We start from the raw sequence: 24,326 nt of genomic DNA on the forward strand, positions 1-24,326 counted from the left end.
CGGGCCGCAGAGGAAGTGACGGCGGGGCGGGGGCGGTGCCCGCCGGATTCAAGCGGCGGGCGCCATGGAGGTGCCGACCTTCCCCCGCTACAGCCCCGGCGACATCGTCGCCGCCCTGCGCGGCCACGTGCTGGCCGGCTCCGAGGCCCGGGCCCTGGCCAAGGGCGACCTGTTCCCCGCCCCCAAGGTGCGCGTGTGCGCGAGCGGCGGGGAGCGCGGCCGGGCCGGGCCGAGCCGAGGTGGTGGCGGCGGCGGTGGCGGCGGCGGCGGGGGGATGCGCCGCGCCGCGCCACGCCGCGCCCGAGCTTCGGGGGCCTCTGCTCGTCTCTGGGCTCCGCGGGAGCTGGGCGAAAGCAGCCGCTGGGGCTGGCGCAGCCCCGCAGCTTCCCCAGCACGGGCTGGACCGAGCCTCGTAAGCGGAGCCGGCAAAATAGCGCTGTAGGCGAAGAACTTGTTGGCCCACAGTGTTGGGTTCCCCCCCGCCCCTTTTCCTTTTAACAGTGTGGTGAAGTGCCTTACTGTGCCCTGGAGTGACTGTGTCTGTGACTTCTGGTAGATTTTGGCGTCACTTGGTTTGAAAGCTGCTCAGTGAGGAGGAAGAAATTGAAATACAGGGCACAGACATGGCAGTTAGGTTGCCAGCTGCTCTGAGGTGATTCCTGCCTTTTGTAATATGGAATGCAATGGGCTATTACTGCTAGTACTGCAAAGCATTGGGAAGCAGTCCTTCTCTGTTTTTGGGAGTCGGTGTGTTGAAGGCAGACCTGCTTTTATGGCGTAGTCTGGGAGCCCTGAATAATGAAGATGAGATGTTCCTGTGTGTCCTTCCTCTCGCAGCCTGAAGTCTTACACATGATTTTCATGAGAATCCTGCAGAAGGTCTATGGAATCCGCCTGGAGCATTTCTGCGTGGTAGGTTTGTACCTCCAGTCGCAGGCCCCTGGCTGCTGGCTTGAAGAGTTATGTCCCATGACGGGGGAAAGGCCCCAGAACTGTGCTGCAGCCAGGGAGTTTACCAAGGTCTTTTGGCTGGAGAGCCCAGCAGAGCTTACTGGCACCAGCCCAGATGGCTCACCGGTGCCCCCGAGCATCTGAGACTCTTCTGCTGTGGAAAGGCAGGTATTTGAGGAAAGAGATTCAAAACAGGCTTGTAAGGTCAGGATGCGCTATTTAGATCTAGACTCTAAAGCAGGATGCTCCCGTCGGCAGAAGCCCTGGGCTGCAGGAGCCCTTTGCGCAGTCGGTGAGCAGCAGTGGGTGCCAAAGGCTCCTGGAAATCAGGTCATCGGTTTCGGAGCCTCCGTGTGGACACAGGAGTCTGAGTTGAAGCTTGCGGTTTCTGACGAGCTTGGGTGTGGCCCCCACCCCTAGACCTGGGGAGCTCAATGAGAAAGAAACACTTTTCCTCCCCAGAGAAACTTGTAAGAGGAAGCAGCCACATGTCACAGTTAAATAGGGAGACTGAATCTTCTGGGCAACAACTCAGGCATTTTTGTGACTCTTGCAAACAAGGCCCTTCAGAAAGGCCTTTCCCCAGCAAATCCCCTCTGAAACCAGATGGGCCTTGAGGGCACTCCTGGGCCCTAAGGGTCCTGACCAGCCTCACCTGAGGGCTGACATCCCCCCACCTGCCCCCTCTGCCCACTGGAGCCCCCTTTCAGCTCAGGCCCGGGCCTTCAGTCCCTGCCTGAGCTAGGTCCTAGGTGTCCCTGGCCCTGCCTCTGCCTGCTGAATGGCTCTTGGGCTGATGCTCTCGGTAGCTTATTTCCTGGACAGCCCTCTTGGAAGTATGTTGCAGCTTGTCTCCAGTGCTGTCTCTGGTCCTGTTTCAGCTTGGTCCTGGCTGGCCCAGCCAGGCCTCCCTGGCTGGAGCCTGGTAGCGGCTCATGGCTCGCCTTGGCTGGGGCTGTTGCTGGGCCCTGTTCCCAGCACGCGGCTGTGTGTGCCGTGGCAGCCCCTGCAGGACTGCGCCCCGTGAGCGAGAGCCCTGCCCGTGCAGGGGCTGCCCTGGGCTCCCAGCTCACCTCGCCTCGGGGAGTAGCCTGCTGCGGGCTGCGTGTGAGCCAGGGTGCCTAAGGAGGATATGTTTCCCTGCGGCATGAAAGCTTTGCACAGCCCTGGCAAGCACGGCAGGGAACCGGAGCTGCCTCCTGCCAAGTCTCTCAACCTTTTCTTCCCTTCTCTGATATGCCTGCGCTGGGTGTAGCTGGTTTGCTGTGCCGCTGCGCAGTGCTGCGAGCGGCCCCTGCCTTCTCTCGGGCTCCTGCGAAGGCTCTGCCCTGCTGGAGCCGTGGTGTTTGGGCAGAGCGCTTGTGCAGAGAGCAGGAAGGGGCCTTGCAGCCGTGGGAGGTAGATCGCTGCCAAGCTGCTTGTTCACGCTGCTGGTGCCCGCTGTGCTCTGTGGTCACTGTGGAGCTGCCTGCGCAGTGTGCCCTGGGCTCCCTGCTCGTGGGGAAGCCTGGACTGCCCTCCGTGACGACACTTGTTAGGCCATTTGTGCTTGGGAACGTGGGAACCAGCTGTTCCAGCCACAGGTGGAGTTCAGTCCCTGTGTGGGTTAAAGAATAGCGAACTGGAACTGTCTAGAGGTAGCTGCTCAGCACGACTTCTATAAAACTTGCTTAGCATGAGTAGCTAAATTTGCTGAAGCCTTAGGCCACCCTTAGATAAAATAATGAACTTTTACTTAGTCCAGTAAGAAAAGGGCCTGAGAGCTGGTTCCAGCTGGGAAGATAAGGAAGCTACAAGCAGTCTGCATTCCTGCGTCTCACCCTCCAAAAGGGAGGATGTCAAGGCTTTGAAATAAGACCAGTGCAGGGCATTAGGACCTTGAGGGACAAAGCCTCAGCTCACTGCTGGGGCAGTGTTAATTGTAATGATTTGGAATCACCTCCTCCTCCTCAGGACCTTGAGAGACAACAGTAAGACCCCAACAAGAAACGAAGGTACAACCGTCAGCAGAAACTGCAACAGTAAAGATGAGGGAGAAAAACAGCCTGCCTAGGAACAACGATGAGACCCACTAAGGAGCAGGAGACCCCAGACCTGAAAGTTACGATTGGTCTGAACTACCGCGTGAGGGGTGGGAAACTGAATTTGGAAAAGCTGTAATTGCCCAGGGATTTCTTTGTTCGGGGTCCCTCGTCGGAGGCACCCAGCTCGAGCTGTAATTACTGCACACACGTTATTAAAATGTAATTATTTAATTTGCTTTGATCTGGCTCTGAACTTTTCTGCGGGAACCTAGGGTTGGGCCCTGTTATGGTGGCCGACAAGCCTCATTTCCGTAACAGTGCGAGCCTCATTTCCGTAACAGTGCGAGCCTCCCTTCAGCTCTGTGTGGGAGACACCTGCACCTCCCTTCAGCTCTGTGTGGGAGACACCTGCACCGCGCTAGCCACATCTGAGTAAGCGGCTCGGGGTAAGGAGGGAGTTTGGGCAGCTTCCTGGCAGTTGCTGGGCAAGCGATGCCTTGCAGAGGCTGTCAGCTGGCTCCGTAGCTTGATGACAGCATACAGGTAACTGATGACGTGTGGATGATGTCGCTGTGAGCTGATTGTGACCCCCCGTTGGTGGCAGAGGGCCATGGGCGCCTCACAAAGGCCTGGGGTCAGTGCGCAAGTCTGCGCGGTGGTGTCTTGTCCTCCTCCCTGCTGGGCACGGTCGTCTTCTCCTGAGGTACCGCGGGTACCGCAGGGCGCTGACGATGGCTTGTGCTTGGGAGAGAAGGGCATGGTGCTGCTCGGAACTGGGGGAAGTAGCTGCTTACGTTCCTGACCTGCTTTTGTCTGAGGACTTGAAGCAGGAAAACCGTTCCGTTCAGCACTTCCATGGAGTCCTGCTCTTTGCGGATGTGTCAGGTGGGTCAAAGCGTTACAAAGGGCGGGCACTGAGAAGAAGTCGCCGACCCGAGCCACTGGGACTTGGTGGGCTTTCTGGAGCCCTGGTCGTGCCAGCCGTGGTAGGGAATGGATCAAAGGAGATCTCTTTGCTGCTGAGGTCTTCTGCTTTGGGGAAGTAGTGCTCAGACATAGCTGAGGTCATGCCACAGGGATTTTCTTTGCTGCCAGCAGCACTGTGGCCTGCTTGTGGTCAGCCGTCCACTCAGAGCAGCGTGCGTAGGAAGCTCTGAGGCTGCTGCAGCAGCAGCTTGGGCCTGAGCTGTTGACTGCAGTGCCGGCTCTGGAGCTTTGGTGCTGTCTGAGCTAGTCCAGGCTCTGGCTAATGAAGGCATGGGAGATGAGGCCTGAGTGCCTCGCCTGAGGCTTGTTAGTCTTTGTGAGGCCAAACTCGGTGGAGCAGCTCCTGCACAAAGGAACCGGCTTCTCGGGTGCAGCATTTGCTCCCAAAGGCCTCCTGGCTTTCTAGCTGAGCATGTTGCCTGGCCGTAGGCAAGAGGCGAGGCAGCTGTGGGATGTGCTGGAGGGTCCCGGGCACCTGCAGGTGCCAGGCGTAACGTGTGGGTGTGAGGATGGGAAAGCTGACCCTCGGCGGGTGCTCAGAAGCGCCGGTGGACTTGGGCGGCTGTGCCCGCTGCCAGAGGCCCTCCTGCGTTCTCCTCGGCGGTGCCTCTCTTGGCTGGGTGAAGCTGGTGTGGAAACTGCCCGGTCCTTTGGCTGCGTAGACGCTTCCTGATTTCTTTGCGCCTGTGTGTCCCCGTTCCAGGTTTCACTGCTCTGACAGAGAAATTCAGCCAGAGCATCAGCCTAGAGCAGGGTGCGGATGAGGTGACGCAAACCCTCAATCACTACCTGAGCGACATCTTGGAGGGTAAGTGCTGTTCTGCAGGATTGTGGGGGACTGGGCTGTGGGGAGGCAGAGGTGCTGGGCAGCCTGCCGCTGCCTCCTTGCGCGGGCTGGGGGTTTCTGTGGCCCTGAGGGCCACCGAGAGCAGCTGGGCTCTTCTGGCGGGTGCTTTCTGCTCCCCACAAAGAGCAAGGAGGTGCCCGCTTTCTCGGCACCCGCCCCTGTGGAGGGCCCCCCTGTTCAGCGATGGAGCAAGACTTTGCTGGGGTTGGGGCCCAGGGCACAGTGGGGGCATCTAGCCAGTGTTAGTGGTGCCCAAGTGACCCGGGGGTGGGGGCGCTGACAAATGGGTGTGTTACCTTTGCCAGTGCCTCTTCTCAGGGCCCAGTACTGTAGGTGCCGGTGCTGTGGTGCCTGTGAGCAATGTCGCCAGGCTGGAGCTGTGCTTTCCTGCGCTGTGCCCCACAAAGCAGCACCGCCCCGTGCTCCTCTCCGAGCAGAGGGACCTGTCCTGCAGCCTTCTTGAAGAAGGCCGAGATGCAAGGCTTCTTTTGCTTTCTTTTGTGTGCAGAGCTGCTGGCTTTTGGAGGGGACATCTTGAAGTTTGCAGGTATGTATTTGTAAAAGAGACGTAGGCCTGTGTGCTGCAGCTGCAGAGGAGTGCTGGGGAGAGGGGAGAGAGAGCCGCGAGCTGGCAGAGCCCGGGGGGTGGCTCTGTTGGCAGCCTGGTGCTCGGGGGGAGCTGCCATCCGGGCCCCCAAGCTGGGAGCTGCAGTGGGACAGCAATGATGTGCAGGGGTCAGGGCGCCCTGGGAGCTGGAGGGTTGGGGCAGCACAGGAGAAAGGAGGGGCCACGAGAGCCCTGGCGTCTCTGCGCTGGAGGGGACTAGCTGGGGGGTGGGTGGGGATGTCAGCGTTCCTCCAGGCCCGCTGCGGGCCCTCTTCCTCTGCCAGCGTGGCTGCTGTTGTAGCTGGCCTGGAAGCGGGGAAGGTGTCCCTGTGCCCAGGGCGCTGTAGTCCGGGGGGATGCCTTCACACAGACGCGTTTTCCTCGTCATGCCTGCTGGTTTCTGCTGTGCCTGCAGGTGGGTGCAGGCCAGGGAGCATCAGGTCTCCTGGGAGCCTTCACTGTGCCCTTGCTTTCCCCAGGGGACGCCGTGCTGGTGTTGTGGAGGGTAAAGCAGACCGAGTTGAAGGACACCATCAGCCTGGTGCTGCAGTGCAGCCAGCAAATCCAGGAGAAGTATGGGATCCGTGAGACGGACGTGGGCCAGAAGCTCCGACTGAAGATAGGTATGGGGAGTGCTGGCTTAGCTGCAGCGTGCGCAGATGCACGGCCCTGCGCAGTACTGCAGGGTGCTTTGCAGCATCAGGAGAGGCGGTGATCGCCGCTGGGGCCAGCGGAAGCCTTTCGTGCGGAAGGCTGCTGTGTGCGCTCGAGCAGGCGGTTACGAGCCGCCTGCATGCACGCTGAGCAGCCGGCGAGCAAAGCTGCCGGTCTGCTGGGCCTCTGGTGGGGGCAGCCGCGGGAGGTGCCCTGCGCTGTGAGCACGTTGTCAGCATCAGCTGCGTTTGCCCCTTGGCAGGCACCGCTTTTGGGGACCTCTGTCAGCAGGCCCCTGAGTAGGACCCGCTCCCTGTCGAGAATCACTCTTGAATCCATCCAGACAGACGCCTCCACTTGAAGCAGTTGAGAGGAGGAGGCTGTCTGCAGGGCTGAGCTGCACGTTTGGCCTGTGCAGAGTTGAGCTGCGGGGGGGCCGTGGGGGTCAAAATGCTCTCTGCATCACTTCTGCTTGTCTCTCGCCAGGGATCTCGGCAGGGCATATATCCCTGCTGACTGTCGGAGACAAACGGGAGCAGCACTTCCTGCTCCTTGGCCAGACCGTGGGTGAAGTTTGGCAGGCCCAAAACCTTGCCACCGCAAGTGATGTCGTCCTGTCAGCCGGCTGCTGGGAGCTGTGTGACCAGAGCAAGATCACGGCAAAGAGAATTAAAGGCCAAGCAGCTGCTGTGAAGGTAGGTGGGATGGCCTCTAGAGCGCCTTTGAGGCCCTGGACGTGAGGCAAGAAGGTGAGAGAAGGCTGAGGAGATAGATGCCCGCGGAGGGAGTTGTAGGTGTCGACGTAGGTGGGGAGCGGGAGCGATGGCCCTTCTGTCTCAGGGTTAGCTCTGGATTCCGCTTGCTGGGTTTGGGGAGGGGGTCGGGGGCCCTGGAAGGGTTTGGCTCAACTGGTGACGTCTTCTGTGGGTCATGAAGCTGTTCCTGAAACCTTTTTGTTCTGTGTGCCTTTAGGTTACAGGCGTGGAACGGATGTCTGTGTGTCAACGTGAAGAACTCTTCTCTCAGTTTCCCCAAGCCCGGCTGAACTCCTCTTGTCCTGAACTGTCAGGTGAGCCCCAACTTGGTGATGTTCTGTGGCTGCCCAGAGAGAGAGGGGCGGGCTTCTTCAGGGGCCAGTGAGGAAGGCCCTCTGCCCTCTCCCGCTTGCACTTCGTATTCGCGCCTGTGGCCCCGCTGAGCTTCAGCGGAGGGGCTCGCTGCTTCCTCCGCCTTCCCGGGGGCTGCTCTGGCTGAGCCCCTGCAAGAGGAACAGAGGTGCAGAGGGAGGAGAATTGTTCTCCTCGAGTTCCAGCGCCAGCCCCCGCTTTCCAGCGCTGCCCCTAGGCAGGCTCGCAGCGCCATCCTGCCCGCGACCGCCTGGCTTTTCCTTCCTTAGGCATCCTGAGGCCCGCTGTTACCCTGGCCCCTTGTCACTCTCTGTGGAAGCTGCTGCGCAAGTACATCCCAGCGACGGTGCTGAGGAAGGTATGGCCACAGCTGCCGGGAGCTGCGTTTTTGGAGGGGAGGAGGAGCTGTGCGTTGCAGAGGGGCCGTTCTCAAGAAAGCAGACGAGCAAAGGAAAGGCCCCCTTAGGCGAGAACCTGGGGGAATTGGCACCATGTGGTGCCCGTGCCAGGAGGCTGCCCGCTGTGTGCTCCTGCAGGGAGAGGGGCGGGTGGCGGGAGGTGGATTTCCCTCTGTATTTTCCAGCGCTGTTGTTCTGGACGTGACTGTGGGATAAGAGCAAGCTTCCCCTGGAGTCCCCACAGCGTTGCTGAGGGTGGCCCCTTGTGTCCATGCCTGTAGCAAGGTGTGGTGTTCCTGGCGCTTGTTTCTCTGCTCAGGGATGTATTGCGTGCTTCGGTGTCTGTCCTGCAGAGGCCGCAGCCTGCTTTGCCCAGAAGGGCGGATTTATTCCTTGCTCTGATAGCAGCTGCTCTCAGTGCCCATGTGTGTGCTCTGCCTTGGTATCTGCTGCAGGCAGCAAGGGCTCAGGGAGAGCTGGCTGGTGAAGGTGTCCTGCTCTTGTCTTCCAGCTTGATGACAGACAGCCCCTGGACTACATGTCTGAGCTCCGGCCAGTCACCTGCCTGTTTGTCAAGCTGCATTTTGCTGCCCGTGTCAACTTAGCGCAGCTCTGCAAAGCTATCCAGGACAGCAGCGTGATGATATCGGAGATCATCCGTCCTTACAAGGGCGAGATCAACAAGATCATCATGTTTGATAAAGTGAGTGTGGGGGAGCAGTCCACCCCGCAAAAGTGTGGGCAGCAAACGAGGGAAGTAGCTGTGTCTCTTGAGCGGTGGGGAAAGGAGAAGCAGCTCTGCCTCGGTGGTGGGATCAGCAATCGGCACCCTCTGGCTCGGGGCTGCCCTGAGGTTCTGCCGGTCTCCACGGAGGCCGGAACCTCCCGGCGCGAGCCGTTTGCCGCAGGCGTTGTGACGAGGCGTGCTGTGCGTGTCCTTGGCAGGGCTGCACGTTCCTGTGTGTATTTGGACTCCCTGGAGAGAAGGTGCCCTACGAAAGCGTTCACGCCTTGGAAAGTGCTCTTAAAATCTCCAAGGCGTGCTGCTCGAGGCCTATGAAAATCGAGTGAGTGGGGAGGCGTGTTGCTTGGGACGGCGCAGGGGAGGGAGGGATGGTTTCCCAGAGAGACGTGCCCTCTAGCTCGGCCTGCTTGTGTCAGTGACTTTCTGCTGGTCAGAGCTCTTTGGCCTGAGGGGAAGGGTCGAAAACTACCTGGCTGCTCTCCGCAGCCCGTTCCACCCGGGGGTGTCGTGCTGCTGAGCTCTGCCGGTCCCCGAGGTCTGCACTGCCAGGGTGGCTGGCGGTGCGAGGGAGAGGGGTGAGGGTAGGTGGGTGGGCAGGCGGGACTGTGCACGGACGCTGCTGACTGCCTGCCGCTCTCCGTGCGTGCCAGGGCGGTCTCCGTTGGGGTTACCAGTGGGACGGTGTTCTGCGGAGTCGTTGGCCATCGTGTGAGGCACGAATACACAGGTACGACGCGTCTGTCTGAGGAGCGGGTGGCTGGGCTGGGTCTGTTTGACCAGAGCAGTGTGCCAAAGGAAGAGGCGGAGTGGCCGGGAGCAACCTGTTGCCCGTGTCTGCTGGGCTCGGCCTGGGGCCTGTCAGGAATGACAAGAGGCAGAGCGGGTCCCGCTGTGGGGCGGGGGAAGGGGCTCAGAGCCTTGTTGTTCCTCTGGGTTGTGCTCCCAACGGTTTGGGGCTTGCCTGTGCTGGAGGGGAGGCAGCCGTTGGCCTTGAAGGGTGGAGTGGGTTGGTCTCCTAGGTACGTGACTGTGTGCTCTCTCTTTGTGGCAGTCATGGGCCAGAAGGTGAATTTGGCAGCCCGGCTGATGGAGAGCTACCCCGGCATAGTGTCCTGTGACACAGCAACCTACGCCACCTCTCAGCTGCCCTGTTCCTACTTCAAGGAGCTGCCAGAGGTGAAGATGAAGGGGGTTGCGGATCCTGGCACCATCCATCAGTACCTGGGGATGTTGGAGAAGCTGTGAGTGTCCTCTTGGAGCAGGCTGGTTGGGGGCACGGTGGCACTGGGGGTCCAGTCTTGGTCAGCAAAGAGTAGTTGTGCAGAAGAGAGCAAGCTGGCCTCTGCCCGGCCCTGCCATCCCTGGGGCTGAGAAGATGGAAAGCCAGAGCGTGGGTGTGCTTTTGGCCTGCCTACCTGAGTGCCCCTGCTGTTAGGGGACTAGGAGTGAGGCTGTAGGGATGCAGAAGGCTTGTTGGTGCCTGTAGGCACAATGGGCCTTGCAAGCTCTGTCCAAATGGCTTCCATCTGCGCTTTCTGCCCTGCGCTCGCTCCGTTGCATGCGAGACCACTGCAGCATTAATTCTGACCCGCGGAGGGGGCTTTCTCCCAGCTGCTGCTGAGCATGAAGCTCACAGAAACCTTGTGGTTAGGCCTGTTCCCGTGGGAAAACGTGGGTCAGTGGGACTCTGTTCCTGATGGCTTCTTGCTGAAACTTCAGCTGTTGCCCCGGGCCGGGGTTTGGCAGTCTCTTTGGATGACGTTTTGGACGTTAACATTGCCATCCCCTTGAAACTCCCAAACTCGAGCCGAAGGTGCCTGGTGCTTGGCGTCTTGGCCCAAGAAGTCACCCTTGTCCTCCTGTTGCACACCCTGGCTTGAACCGATAGATCTTGCTTGCCCGTCTTCACCGTGAGAGCATCTGTTCCAAGGCTCTGCTTCTGTAAACCGCTCCCTGGGAGCAAAGCCCGGGGAAGCAGTTGGCAGGACCAGAGACTCGTTTTGCTTGTCCTGCGTGGTCAAGCAGTGTGTTAGCCAGCAGCACTGCCTGGGTTCTTGCTCCTGTCTCTGCTTCCTTTGGGTTTGGCCTCTGGTGCTCGAGTCTTGCTACGGTCCGCTGTCCCGCTGTGGCCGTTGGGCGGCTCTGTGCCCGAAGTTTTCCTAGTGCTTCTTTGGTGTTTGCCCCCTCCGCTGGGTCAGCGTGAACTTTGGCGGTGGGAGCTGGGCAGGATAGCATCCCGCTCGAAAGAAGAGCGGGCACCCACGAGCAAGCGCATCCTCAGCTCCCCGCGTGACTCTACGTCCTCCAGCGTCTGCCCACTTAACTGACTTTTGTTTTTCTCTTCCCCCTTCTAGCATAGCTGGCATGGAGGTTCCGAAGGCGAGGTCCGCGTATCCCACCTTGCTCGGTAGGTGGAGAAGGCCTTGGTCTCCTGAAAGCCAATTTCTGGCCCTCGGTCCCTGTTAGTACCACTCTGGGAACGGAGAAGCTTTTGCGAGGGATGCCGTTGCCTGCAGTGGCCCTAAGGGTTTGGCGCATACCTTGGCTCCTGGCTGGTTCCTATCTTTGGGGTTGCGCCGCAGCTAGAGGTGGGAAGCAGGACGATCCTGCCACGCTCCATAGCTAGCATGGGGGAACTTCTGAAGCGTGCAGTTGCTCGCAGCCTGAGAGCTGAGCTGATGCCCATATTTGGGCTCGGGAAGGAGCTTTCCCTCTGTCCGACTGGCAGAGTTTATTTGGCAGTGTGTTCTCTACGTGGGAGTCCTCCGAGTTTGTTTCTCGGCACCACCTGGCTCTGTGAGGAGCACCTGCTGCTGTGGAAACCGCAGGGCGCACTGTGTGCCTCTAAGGCCTGCTGCTGTTGCCAGCTGTTTGGGGACTGCAGCTGCTGCCTTAGCTGCAGGGCGCTGGGAAGCACGTTGCGGCTCCCGGTCCCCGGAGGAGACGTTCTGAGTCCCTTTTGGACACAGGTGCCTGCAGTGACTCCGACTGTCCCTTGCAGTCTTGTGCTGGGAAACTGGGGAGTTGTGGGAGGAGGTCTGGACCTCTTTGCCTGTGAGCGAGAGGCCAGGGAAGGAAAGAGGGCGTGGGAGCTGTGCTGTGAGTCAGGCGTCAGGGGAGGCGGGCCTGCTAGTGCCCTAAGGCAGGCAGAGGCGCAAAAGCGGAGGAGCTGTTTGGGTGGGAAGGAGCCCTGGCTGTAGGCAGGCTTGTAGATGCGGTGGCGGGAGGGTGCCGTGGTGGCGAGAGGGAAGGGTGCGGACGGTCCTTTGCTTTTCGGCTCGCTGCGACAGCTTGCTCTCTTGCTTGCCTGCACAGGTCGGGAGAAGGAGATGGCCCTCTTTGAAAGTTACTTGAAAGCCTACGTGGCTAGGAAAGAAAGCCGCATCGTGGCATTTGAGGGCGTTATGGGCTCTGGAAAGAGCCATCTCCTCACTGAACTTGCCTATTTAGGCCAGGCTGCTGGGCACAGGTGAGTGTTGTTGACGGGTACCTGTGGCTCACTTCCCCTGCCCACCCACTGATGTTCGTGGGCTCCTTGAGCCCCTCTGCCAGTGTGCCTGGCCCCTGGACTGCAGCCCTGAAAAGCCTCCTGGAGATGCTGCTTCGGAGCAGCTGCGTGCCCTCCTCCTAGCTCTTGAGGGAGCTAGAGGTGGCTTCTGGAGCCACTGCTCTTCCCCTTGCTGCTTTGGGCCAGGCACAAAGCAAAGGAGAGCCGGAGCTCAGGGCTTCTTGTGCCCCTCCAGACCAAAGAGAAGAAACCCTGGCCTGCCTGACAAATGCTGCTTGCACTGAAGAGCCCGTCTGGGGCCGTGTGTCCAGAGTGCCCTTGCCGTCGGCCCCCGATTATGCCTCTCTCCAAGAGCTTTGTCTTAGAAGGCTGTGGCTGTTTGGGGCGCTCTCTGAAGCTGTCTCTCTTGCTTCTGCATGGCAGGGTAGTGGCTGTGGAGCTGACGGAGCAGAACCTGAGGCAGGCCTGCTCTGCCATGCACATGATGCTGGCTGTGGCCATGGGCCTCCAGGCCTGTCAGTCGTGCAGCGCCAGACAGCTCGTCCTGCAGCAAAAGCTCCGAGGGCTGATGGGAGAGAGCAGCTACTGCCTCCTCAATGTCCCTTTCCTGGTTAAGGTGAGAGTGAGAGCCCTCTCTGGCCAGGGCAAAGGCCTGCTTGTGAGCCGTCCTGTGGTTGCGGTCATTTGGCTGCTCTGCTGGGGAGTGGGCTTAGCTGCCTGGTGGCAAGAGCAGGGGGATACCACGGGCTTCTGTTTGGGGGCCTGGTGGGGGGGCTCTCTGTTTGGGCTGAGTCGAGGTGCCAGGCTGCTGCAGGCAGTTCCTGGTGTGTTGCTTAGCAGCCTGAAAGGGCATTGCAGAGAGGCTTTGAGATGGGGCTGATGAGCTGGTGCTGAGCTCACCGCTGCGCTCACGCTGCTCCATCCCAAGATGCCCATCATGAGGAAACAAGCTCTGCTTGTCCTGCCAAACGATTCCCCCTCCCCGGCCCCAGCCCAACCGCCCCCCAACCCCCAGCTCTGCCAGAGACCCTCAGCAGAGGAGCTCTGTTCTGGGCTCAGGGTGACATCCACACTGTGTCCCCTCCCCGTTGTGTTGGGGAGAGGTAAGATGCTGAGGGCAGCCGCGGCGTTTTGCTCAGTTAGGCTTGTGGGGGGGGTAGGCGTGCTGAAATGCCCTGAGAGGCTGCTTCTCTGTGACTGTGCTTTTCTGGCCAGTTTCCGCTGTCGGAGAAGGTCTCCAAGATGAGTGACGCTCAAAGGACAGCGGCACTGGAGTCGGTGCTTAAGAAAGTGCTACAGAAGGTGAGCAATTCTCTGCATCGTGGGTCGGAGAAGGAAAGCAAGGCGGCAGGCTGAGGGTTCTGCAGGAGAGTGGTGGGAGCTGGCGGGAGGACAAGGTACTGGAGTCCTTGCCCTTCTGAGGCTAAGCTGCCCGTGCCATGGCCCTGATAACTTTCTTCCTGTAAAGTTGGAGGGCACGTGCTCGGGAGGAGGAGCGGTGTCTTTCTGTGCTCCCTTGCCTGAGAGACCTTAAAGTCTCAGGGAGATTCTGAATGCACAAGTAGCTGGGGAGAGGAGAGAGACTTCAGAGCGTTCTCTGTCTGGAGAGAGGCCGGCCAAAGTTCCTCCTGCGGAAGATGCTTGAGAATCGCTCGGAATCCACCCTGAACAACCGCTTTGTTTCAGACGGTTGAAGAAGAAGTTGTCGTATTTGTCATCGACAACGCGCACTACATTGACGCGACCTCCTGGGCTTTTCTGTGGCGGATGCTCAGAGATGTCCCGGCCTTCCTGGTCATGGGCTTGGCTCCTGGTCGCTCTAGAAGACAGAGGCTTTGCAAAACTGCAGCAGACATCCTGAAGCTGCAGCAAACAACCTGTGTCCATCTGGAAGAGCTGAAACCTTCAGCTGTTGTGCAGAAAGCCTGCCAGGCCCTTGGAGTTGTCAGCATGCCCCGGGCCCTAGAGACGTAAGTGCCAGGCAGGGCCTCTGAGCTCTTCCCGAGGGGTCGAACCTCTGCAGAGGGTGGAAGGGAAGGAACGCCCGGGAAAGGAAGTGCGCGGCTTCTGGAAGCGCCGCTGCGTCTAGGCAGCGTCGGAGCTGGCTTTCTCATGACACACGACGCTGGCAGTTGTGAGCTGAGAGTGGGCAGCTGCCTGGACACAGAGCATAGGAGGTGTCAGCCCTTGTGTGTTGCGCTGGAAGGCAGGCGGGCAGTGGTCCTGGGCCTTGGCGTGGCTGAGGTGTGGGAAGGCATTTGCCTAGGCGGCGGGGCTGATCTGCCGGGGCCGAGGCTCTCACTGGTGCTGGCGAGGGTCGAGGCTGCTGGGGACAGGAAAGACGAGGCTTGCTGCTCTGCGCCTTGGGCACTGTCCGCGACTGTTCTCCTGCGGCTTGCAGCAACCGCTGTATCTTGAGGGCAGCTCACGTGCCAGAGCCGGTGGGAGTCCTGGCCCGTTCAAAAGGGAGGTGTGGCTGTGGTGAAGACGCTGGTGCGAAGTGTGTCCCGCCTCGCTTTGCCTGTGTCAGTCCCTGCTAGATCTGCTCCTTTCCAGGTTCCTGATGCAGAGAAGCTACGGGATCCCATATTACTGTGAGGAACTGCTGAGCCACCTTAATCGCCACAACATGCTCTTGTTCCACCCGCTGCGGAAGGATGGAAAAACGGAGGCCAAGTGGGAGAGCCTCTTCAGTAAGCACCTTTGTGGTGGGCTGCCTGGTTGCTGTGGTCCATCTTCCACAGCACATTCTTGCCCTGGGGTTCCCCTGTGTATTTGGCCCAGTCAGATGTTGCAGCAGTACCGAGCTTGGTGTGGATCAGGTGTGGGTTCCTCCATGCCTTGCTGCTGGGATAGGCCAAGCACGGGCTGGGGAGTCTTGGTGGCTTTGAGAGGGCCAGCGCTGCTGCTGTGGCAGAAAATTGCAAAGGAGGAGAAGAGAGGCTCCCTGGCACTAAGCTAAGCCCTGGAATGGTTTGGGACGAGCGTGACCTGGGGCGGTTATTCTGCAGCGGTGCCGAGAGTCACGTGGCTGCAGCGGTCCTTGTCGGCAGCCCCGCGGCTGGATTTCTGCTGCCGCTGACCCCAGGTCCCAGCTGCTGAAGACCTGCTGGGGGGTGAATGCTAAAGGGTGGAGGACGGAGGGAGGGCAGATGAGTAACGTGTGCAGGCAGGCAGTCACGGCACAAACTGCCTCCCTTTGATAATCGCTTTATCCTGCTCTCTCGCTCCGCTCAGCTTCTGCGATGGAGGCTTCTCCTGGGGCAGCATGCCACAGCTCCAGCGCGGGGAAGGACTGCAGGGTGTGCACCGTCAGACCTGACGTGAACCTGCAGAACACCGTGCTTCCCCCCACCCTGAAAGGTGAGGGGCCGAGCCCTGCTGGGGCATCGCCGGGCTTCTTTCCCGGGGCATTGGCTAGAGAGAGGCTGGGCGTCCGCGTGCTGCCGAGTTGCCCCTCTCAGCTCTGCTGGGAAGGTGGCTGTGGTCCCGCTGGCTCTTCCCGTCTCTAGGGGTGCTGGGTGGGAGGCTGTGAATGAGCATCCCTGCCCTCTAGCAAAGATGGGTGGCCTGGGTTGCGCCTGCCCAACGGGTTTGGTCCCTAGGAAGCAAGGCTAGAATCTACCATGTCCTGTGTGGAAGCTGATGCAGCCTCTGCAGCCTTGGTCTTGGGAGAGGGCAAGAGAGAGACCTGCGGCTTGTTTTTGACAGAGATTGCGCTGACTGAGCTGGACAGCATGGAGCCCTCAGAGCAGCTGGTTTTGAAGTGTGCAGCCATCATCGGGCTGATGTTTACCACCGAGCTGCTGTTCCACATCCTTCCCACGTGGACCAAGGCTAAGATGGAGAAGGCATTGAACGTCCTGGTGAGAGGCCGCATCTTGAAGTGGCTGAAGGCTGAAAAGGTGGCGGAAGACAGCAGTGTTTCCACCAAGGGGTCCGTCGCCTCTCTGGAGGAAGAGTGCGGTAAGTGGTGATACCACGGCCCTGGGAGCGCTGTAGGCTCCTGCCGCTCCCGGCCGTGTGCCTGGCGGGGCTCCCCAGGGCACGCCGCACTGTCCCCCCAGCGGTGTGTAATGCCCAGGGCACCCTGGTAGTTAGGGATGGGTTGTTAAGAGCTCGGACAAGGAAATCTCAGGGGGCGCGTGTGCCCCAGGCTTTGTGCTGGAGGGAAACGTTCCAGTGAGCTGCTCCGAGTGCCTCCGCTACCCTGCCTCGAAGCGCTGCTCAGTGCCCGTGCAGGGGAAGGGGCAGGAAACACCTGATGTCCCTGCCCAGCCTCCTGCAGTGTCCAGAGGGGAGGTGTTGTGCGTGGATTTTTATTCCCCGCTGGCGCCGGGGGGAGTGTAGGAAGCTGGGACCGCCTTGCAGAGCGGGAAGAAGGAGCTGGCTGCGGCTCGCTCCTGCTGCTGGCAGCATCGCCAGCTCCTTGCCGGAGCGCGGCTGAGCGCCGTCCGTTGGGAGGGAGGGCAGAGCAGCAGCCTGTTGCGCGGGCCATGCTAGTCTCAGCAAGGCGAACTGGGCCCTTTTGCTCTAGTGCTGCAAGGCTTTGAGCGCAGGAGCGCCGGTTTCCCGCCGAGGAGCCGCGCCAAGGCCTGTCTTTCACCTGCCGGCTGTGGCGGCCCTGCGCTCTGGCTGATGCCAAGCCCCGTTGCCTTTCAGGTGCCCAGAAGTGGTCCTCGGGTGAGACCGAGAAGACCGCGAGGCTGCAGTCCGGCGTCCTGGCCTTCTGCGCCCCGCTGCTGCGGGAGGCTGCCTATGAGCTGTGGCCCAAGGCGCAGAGGGTGGCCATGCACCACAAGTGCGCGGCCTTCCTGCAGAGGCAAGTGCACAAGTGCCAGTGCTGCGGCGGAGGGGACTTTGTGGCTTTCCACCGCTGTGCCATCAGCGGCATCCAGGAGGGACAGAGCTGTGACGACTTCCCCAGCAAATGCTACTTGCCCAGCTGGGAGGCCTCCCTGGGCCAACCCGAGACGGAGCGAGATGAGCAGCCCACCACTTCGGGTACGTAATCTGCCGTGCCCTGGAGCCTGGGCCCTCCCCACTGTGGTTGCACAGTTAATGGAAGTGCTCCTCTGTCTCAAGCCCTGTCTGCAGAAGCCTTTCCCGGAAGCCTAGGGCTGCTTTCAGTGCAGTGCAGATGCGTTCGCAGGACTAGCTTAGGCCTCCAGTGAGCACAGCTGCACGGCCAGAGACATGCTGTGGACCCAGCGTAGAGCCTCTGTGCCCTTGAGTGCCCTCCTGCGTTTCCCTGGAATTACCAGAGCGCAGCCCATCTCCTTGCAGTGCCAAGAGCCTCAGGGTTGCACCCCCCAGCCCAGCAGGCCGAGGTGTGTTTCCTGGTGGGTCCGCTACACTTGCCGGAAACATAACAGCCCTGCGGCGAAGGCAGATCGCAGGGGAAGGGGCCAGGAAGAGATGCGCCGTCGGCGCCTTGACTCTGCTCTCCTCCTCTGCTACAGCATGCCAGATGTAGCTCTTCCCCCTTGTGAGGTGAGAGGTGTTTAACTTGTGCTTTGTTTCCAGAGACTGCAAAAGCGCTGCAGGAAGGGAAGAACGTCCTGGTGGTGACTTCTCGGTGAGGAGAGGAGGTTTTGATTATCTCTGGAAGTCAGCGGGCTCAGGGTCTCCAGAGGGGGCAAGTGGAGTTCCCAGTTTTGCCGGCTAGCTGTGACACTAGCTTAGGCAAGAGCTGGCCTGTTGGGTGGGAGCTGGGATGCGATGGCCCAGGAGATGAGCATCCTTGAGGAAGCCCGGGGGCTCCCAGTGAGGATGGCCACGCTAGGGTGGAGCAGCCCTGGCTTTCTAGCTGTACGAGAGCAATGTTGCGAGCCGGGTAGCAGAAAAGCAGCCGGTGGGAGCAGGGAGGCTTGTGGAAGGTGCCGCAAATGCCCGCTTGTCATCTTGCCTGCCTAAAAGACTAATGTTGCTCCAGAGCAGCGTCAGCAAAGGCTAATGCCAAAGCAATAGCTGGCCACTGCTTGAAAGGGGAGGTGTTGCTCCTCGTCTCACTTTTGCCCTGCCTGGCCAGGCTCTCCTTGTGCTCTGGGGCTGCGGGGCTCCCGAAGACTGCCCAGTGCACTGGTTGACGTTGCTGCAGTGGGAGAGAACAAATCTTGCCAAAAAGCACTGGGTTAGTGGGTGGTACTGGCTTTGCTTGCAGTCAGGGGAGAGCCAAAGCTCTCGAGCGAGGAGAGAAGGCAGCAGAAGAGCGGAAGGGAGGAAGGAGCATGGGGGGAGAGAGAGCAAGGTTGGGGGGACCCAGGCCACTCAGGGGTCGGCCGCGTCGACCCACTGTCACGTGGAATGCCACTGGGAAACTGGTTGCCATTGTGTGGGGCAGACAGAAGAACCAACCAGCGCGCTCGTATGATGCATGCGTGCGTGTGGCCTTGTGCTGCGCTGGAATGTGCTGTCGGTCTCGGCAGCCAGACCAGCGCAGGTGACACTCGCGTGTCTCTTCTTTCTCCGTGATCTTGTCTCCGAGTAGAGCGACGCAGCGGTTTCTGGCCAAGACCGAACAGATCCCTACGGTGGCCAGCGAGACCAAAGGGATGCGCGGTGCCGTGCGTTCCTGCGAATGCAAGGCCATCGTGGAATTGGTGCTCGTGCCCTTGGCTCACCACCACATGGCAATGGGCAACGATGCCAGAGCCCTTTATTATCTGCTGGAGTGCGCGGCTGCCTACTTGCACGTCTGCGACAACTACCTGGTGAGCTGCCCTGCTTGCCAGAGCCCACGGCACATGGAGTCCTCTCAGTGGCCTTGCCCTGGGCAAGCCAATCTCCCCATTGCAAAGGGACATGCCTCTGTGGGGACCTGGGGATGGACAGCAGGGCTCAGACTCAGGGGTTTCCTGCTGCTTGCCTCTCCTGTGGCAAGAGACGCAGGGCAGAGAAGCAGGACCTTGGCGCAAGGTGCGCCTGCCTGCAAGGAGGTGGTGCGAAGGAGCCCTGGTGGCTGTGGTGTGTGTGGGGGTGGGCGTTGCCGGGGCAGACGCGTGCCCTCCTCGGAGAGATGCTGGAGGCGAGTGGGAATGAGGGGGCTGCAGGCAGGCTCCACCCTGACGCTCGCCTGCTCTCTGTGTGCTTGTTCAAAGGCTTTTACAAATCTGACCAAAGCAGAGGTCCTGATGAGCTCGGAAAGGGCTAAGAAAGCCAAGGTGCTGGCCTGCTTTGAAGAAGCCACCTTCCTGAGCCTGAAAGGGGAGGTAAAGTGATAGGGAGGCTCTGAGGGCTCTCCTGGTGGGAGGAGTTGGATGCCTTGCTGGGGAGTGGGGGGGCTGTCCCTGGCCCTGAGAGGCACGGCTGCTGTGAGCAGCCTTTCCTGTGACCGCCTTGCCCTCTGGCCAAAGCCAGTCGAAGCCCTTGGCCTTGAATGAGCCAGAGACTTGAAATTTGGGGTGTGCTCAGTCGGAGCCCTTTGGGCCTGTCCGAAGGACCCTTCTCCTGTGCAGGTCTGCTACAATATGGGCTGCACGGACCTGGCAGAGATGACGACGAGAAAGGCCTTGAGCCTGCTAAACAGGCAATTCCCGGTCACCTCAGCTGGCGTGGTCTTTAAATCTCTTCTGGAGAAGTTGAAGCATGCCTCTTGGGAGGCGACCAAGGCCTCCTGCCTTCATCAAGAGGCCAGGTAAGCAGCTGAAGGGAAAGAGGAGGGAAGAAAGAGGCATTTTCTTCGTGGTCCTGAGCCCCTCGGCCCACCCCCACCTAGGCTGAAGCCCAGACTTTACCAGAGCATAGGTCTTGACATGGGGAAAGCTGCGGAGGGGCCTGGAGGCTAACGGATGGGGGAGCTGGCACGTGTTGGCTTGTGGGGGATGGTGCGGGTGAGAGCAGAGCAATGCTCCCAGGGAGTACAGGCTGCCGAGGGAAAGGGAGTGTGCGGGAAGGAGCAGGAGGGGGGCATGGAGGGGGAAAGTGGAGGTGGGGTGTGAGAAGGAGGAAGCTCAGGGGCTGTAGCCGGGTGCGAGCCTCCCGTACAGCAGCCCTTTTCCTCCTGGTGCCCACTTTTGCTCGGCCTCTCTGGGCTGCAGTGCCACCGTGTGTCCTTGTTAGCAGTCCTCTTTCCCCGGTGGTGCTTCTTGGTTCTGCCGCCTCCATCCCTGCAGCCCTGCCTGCACCAGCTGCCTCCTCTGCCCCCCTGCTTCCCTCGGCCCTGTCTGACTCGGCCCTGCGTCGCTAGCGGCTGCGGCCCAGCAGTTTCTCTTGTGTGGCAGGAGGGAGAGGCTCCCCTGGCTGCTCCGGCAGAGCCGCTGCCTTTTCTTGCTGCGGCAGCTCTTCAGCCTGGAGAGTGCTTCCAGCGGCCGGAGGCGCTCGCGCCTGGCAGCGCTCATGGAGGTCAACACGGCCGAGGAGTCCGGGGATGCGAGTCACGTGAGTGCCTTCTCTCTGCAGCAGCAGACACGTTTCTGACATAGCTCCTTTCCCCTGGCCTGGCAAGAGGAGCAGCGGGCTCTGCCCTGGCAAGAAGAGGCCAAATAGGCCGGAGACGTCCGTGTCCCTGGACTCTTCTTTACAAACTTCCGGAAGATGCGGGTTGCTGTTCTTTTTGGTTGTTCCTCTCATCGGATTTGTTTCATAACTGTAACCGGTGGGCTGATTGTGGCTTTAAGCCGGCACCAGTTTCTGTGCTCTGCAGTTTCCTTGTGGCCTTTTCTAAACCTGGTGCGCGACACCCCGCAGCCCTCGTTTTGACACGGCCGCGGTTAGCAGCGGCACTCGTAAGAATGGCTTGTGGTTCGGGTGAGAGGCCTGCGAGTAAAAGAGAAGAGAGAACCTGGCTGTTGGGTTTATGGCCTGAGCCCTCTAGGCCAGAGAATCGCCCTGGCGAGCTTCAGTCTTGTGCATTCTCCTGTTTGGACCATTTCAGATCCTCTGGGCCTACGTGGAATACGCCCAGCGCTGCCAGGACCTGGGCTGCCGGGAAGAGTGGCTGCAGTACGGGCGGGCGGCCATGCAGCTCAGCTCCGACGTCGAGCCCTTTGGAGGAGGGGTATTAAACGCCGCAAAATTCGCCCAGGCCCTGTCCCATCTGAACCTCAGCCTGGGAAATCTGCCCCTCTCTGTCGATGTCGGTATGTACTGCCCCCAGTCCCTGCGAGAAGAGGTCTCCGCAGAGAGAGCGAGTCTGTGCGAGTCTGCTGCTTTTTTTATTTTTCCTTGTTTTTTTTTTCCTTGACAGGCTATCGTGCCAAGAGCCTGTGCGCAGAGCTGGAGCAGCCCGATCTAGACCGTGAGGTTCTGGCCACGCTCTTCACGGCGCTCTTCCTCCAGATGAGGTAATGCTGCTGCTGGCCAGGCTGCTGGTTGTGTGGTGTCAGGGGACCACCAGAGATCCCTCTTGTGTCATTCCCTGCGCACAGAGAAGAGGGCTTTTTGGTTTCTTCTTTGACGCTCGCTGGCTGTATCTACGCTGGTAAATTAAATAATGCCAGGGAACGTTGCTGGCCATTTGGGAACGCGCGTGTCTGCTTTTAAACTGCTTGAACAGTTCCTGGCTTGGTTTTGGCCCTTGCCACGTGCTGCTTCCCCCAGTCAATTCCCAGGCCTGGTATAGGAGCGAGCACAGTGCAGGGAGCCGTTGCACTAGGCAGTTTGGGGGCACCCACCGTGTCTTGGGCGCTAGCCAGGTTTAACTGTGTGGACACGGGCCTTTCCCTGCCCCTTGGCCTTGGTGCCCGAGGCGGCTCTGGATTCGGTTCACGCACTCGTCTAGGGGAAGCTCGCAAGAGGAACAGTTTCTGAACAAAGTGCACTCTCTAGGCCAGCGTGGAGGGTCCTGGGGATCTGTGCGTGCTCTTCTGCCTGTTTTGACTGAAAGACTTTGATGGAAAGGTGACTAGCTCTGCTGCTGGGCCAATGGGAAAGCCCTGGCCGCATGGGAAGGATGCCTGAGTTTTGTTTCGGGCCTTGCCGTTTGAGCTGGGGTCACTGAAGCCTTTCCCCGGAGACTTGTTGCCAGAAGAGTACTGGGTGAAAAAAAGTCCAAAGGAGAAACTCTGACGGAGTTGCCGGAAAGAGCGCAGAAGGGAAAGAGAGGGATGATGGGAAGGGGAGCGGGAAGCATCTGGAGGTGCTGACCTGGACCCCACCCCGGGGAGATGCTCCATGGAGGCTCGTTGTCTCCCTGCCCAGGTACCCGGAATGTGTGGAAGTGCTCGCCAGGCTAGAGAAGCAGGTGGCTGGAGAGCACCGGATCATCGGGCAGGCGTGCTTCTTCTCCTGCTGCTTAGACCTCTTGCTTTATGCTGGTAAGTGCTCAGTGAGGAGGGCCACAGAGAGCCAGGAGGCTTGCAAAGAGGGTTTTTCTCCTGATACAGCGCTCACCCCAGAGCCCTCAGCAATCCTTTTACTTTCTCCTCAGGGTCCTTGGCAATTTGGCCGTGCGTGTGCGTGCGTGCGTGCCTGTCTGTCTGTCTGTCTCTCTCTTTCCTCCCCCCTCCCCCCACCGCCTTTCTTTTTCTGCAGCACTGCTTCTCTGAGACACGTTTGTATTACAGGCTGGGAGTATAAGTCATTTGAGGAGTGCAGGAGCTTCGTAGAGCAGAATGAAGCAAACTGCATCCTCAAATCACAGAAGAGCATCCTGTTTGGGCTGTTTTCATCCCTGGCTCTTTGGTAAGTTAGAGGGTTGCTTTGAGTGGCGAGAGGTCCCAGGCAGCGGTTCTGGCAGGGGAGGTGGGAGCTCTGGGCTTGTCACGTCCCCCGTCCCATCTCCAACAAGGTGGCCGTCCCTGGGGTGCTGTGATGAAAGGGACTGGGGGGGCCGTGCACTGGGAGCAAGGCGGCAAGCAGCCTAAGACTTGTTAGCCGAGGAGACAGTCCAGTTACTCGATCATCTCCACAAAATGTGTGAGTGTGTGTGTGTGTGTTTCTCTCTGCACCATGTAGGTTTGCAAGGCTTGGGCAATGGGACAACTTCCAGAAGCCCTTTGAAAAAGCCAAGCAGCTGCTGAAGGGAGCTGACGCCTCTGTGCCTGCCACGCAAGCGTGCAGTCGGCTCCTGGAGTGCTACAGCCTGCTGCTGAGAAAGGACATTGAGCACAGCTCGGCGAGGGCCTGGGAGAGCCGTGCCGGGGCTCTAAGGGTGAGGGAAGAGGAGGACAGGGATGTGCGTGCTGTAAGGGGACTCCAGGGACAGGGGTGTTCCTAACAGCCGTGGCTTGACAAGGCCAGGTGGAAGCAGCCGTGATGGGGTGGAGCCAGGGGAGAGGCAGAGGGTAGTGGGTTAGAGAGGAATATGGCGAAAGCCTCCTCTCGCAGGGGTCTCGGCAGGAGGTGGAAGAGAAGGCGGTCAGGTGAAGGGTGTCTTGCTGGGCGTGTGAGAATTCCCTTGTGGGAATGGCCTGCAAGAGAGGAGAAGAGACTTCCACAGCCGTGAGCTAGTGAGCCCTGCTTGAAATGCCTGTGCCATATGAGGGCTTCTGGCTCCGGAGAGCTTTGTGTGGTACGTCAGCCTTGCTGGCTGTGCGCCCCTTGTCGCTTTGGGGCTGGTTTTTCTCCTTGGGGAATAGGTGCTGTCCTCAGTGGCAAGCCGTTGCCGAGCTCGATGCCTTTTCCTGACGTGCCTCTCCGTTGTTCTCTCGGTAGCTGGCCGAAGAGGCTTTCGCGCGGTGCTCTACAAGCCCCGTCTTCTACGCCAGAGTCTACCACCTGAAAGCGTACATTTTCCGCATGCTGGGTGACAAACACGAGAGCCAGCTGTGCCTCACCCAGGGCCTCCAAGCCTGTGCGCTGAATGGCAACCTCCTGGAGAAGACGTGGCTGGAGATGAGCTCTGTAAGTTGATGCTCTCTGCCTTTGAGTTGCTTCCTGGGCAGAGGTTCAGCCTGCCCTTGGAGGAGGTGGCCCAGACTGTACTCCAGCAGGCCCACGTAGGGAAAGCCCCTGGAGAGCAGCAAGAGCATGCGCTGAAAGCCCTTGGGGAGCTGGTAGGTGCTCTTGGCCCTCCTCACCAGCAGGGCGGTGGCAGCTGTGACACGTCTCACCCAGGCAGGGCTGGAAGGAGCCCTGAGGAAGCAGCGTGCGCTGCAGCTCCTTCCTCGCAGCATCTCTGCTGGGCTGAGGACTGGAGCAGCTTAATCTTTGCCTCTCCCTTAAGCCAGCTCTGGGAGCCCGGCATCAGCCTGCGCTGAGTCTGCATTTGCTTTCCCTCTCCTTGCCCTCCCCGAGAGGCTTTTGCAGCTTGGCAAGCTGGTGGATGGATGGAACAAGCTCCTGTGCCAGGCCTCGCTTGCCTTGCTGGCCAGCGCTTACAGCTCTGGGGCTCTCCTGTTCTCCTCGGCTCTCACTCTGGCTTTTGTTTTCCTTAGGAGCAGTGGTCCACTGGAAAGGCCTTCAGGCACCAGTCTCCCCCGGGGCCAGCTCCCGAAGCAAAGCCAGAAGTCTAGCTCCAGGTACCTGCTGAAGCTGCCAGTACTGCAGAGCACGGATGCTCCTCCATGAATTAAATAATTAAATCCCACCATCGTCT

At 59.9% G+C, this 24,326-nt stretch overlaps 1 protein-coding gene across 1 annotated transcript; it reads left to right on the top strand.

Moving 5' to 3' along the window:
- Positions 1–64: 64 nt before the first annotated feature.
- Positions 65–24,317, top strand: LOC135329096 (adenylate cyclase type 10-like). The gene is made up of 33 exons (XM_064516404.1): positions 65–187; positions 843–912; positions 4,666–4,770; positions 5,318–5,356; positions 5,896–6,039; positions 6,557–6,765; positions 7,043–7,139; positions 7,467–7,555; positions 8,107–8,298; positions 8,541–8,662; positions 8,991–9,067; positions 9,392–9,581; positions 10,695–10,747; positions 11,656–11,809; positions 12,272–12,464; positions 13,064–13,150; positions 13,535–13,818; positions 14,405–14,541; positions 15,086–15,211; positions 15,560–15,814; positions 16,511–16,852; positions 17,375–17,426; positions 18,339–18,561; positions 18,949–19,059; positions 19,306–19,484; positions 20,071–20,227; positions 20,724–20,928; positions 21,036–21,132; positions 21,989–22,104; positions 22,354–22,471; positions 22,745–22,940; positions 23,444–23,632; positions 24,166–24,317. The coding sequence occupies exons 1-33, from the start codon at positions 65–67 to the stop codon at positions 24,241–24,243; spliced, it is 4,809 nt and encodes a 1,602-aa protein (XP_064372474.1). The 3' UTR covers positions 24,244–24,317.
- Positions 24,318–24,326: the final 9 nt, after the last annotated feature.

Source organism: Dromaius novaehollandiae, chromosome 8 (assembly GCF_036370855.1).
Source record: "Dromaius novaehollandiae isolate bDroNov1 chromosome 8, bDroNov1.hap1, whole genome shotgun sequence".
Taxonomy (NCBI): Eukaryota; Metazoa; Chordata; class Aves; order Casuariiformes; family Dromaiidae; genus Dromaius; species Dromaius novaehollandiae.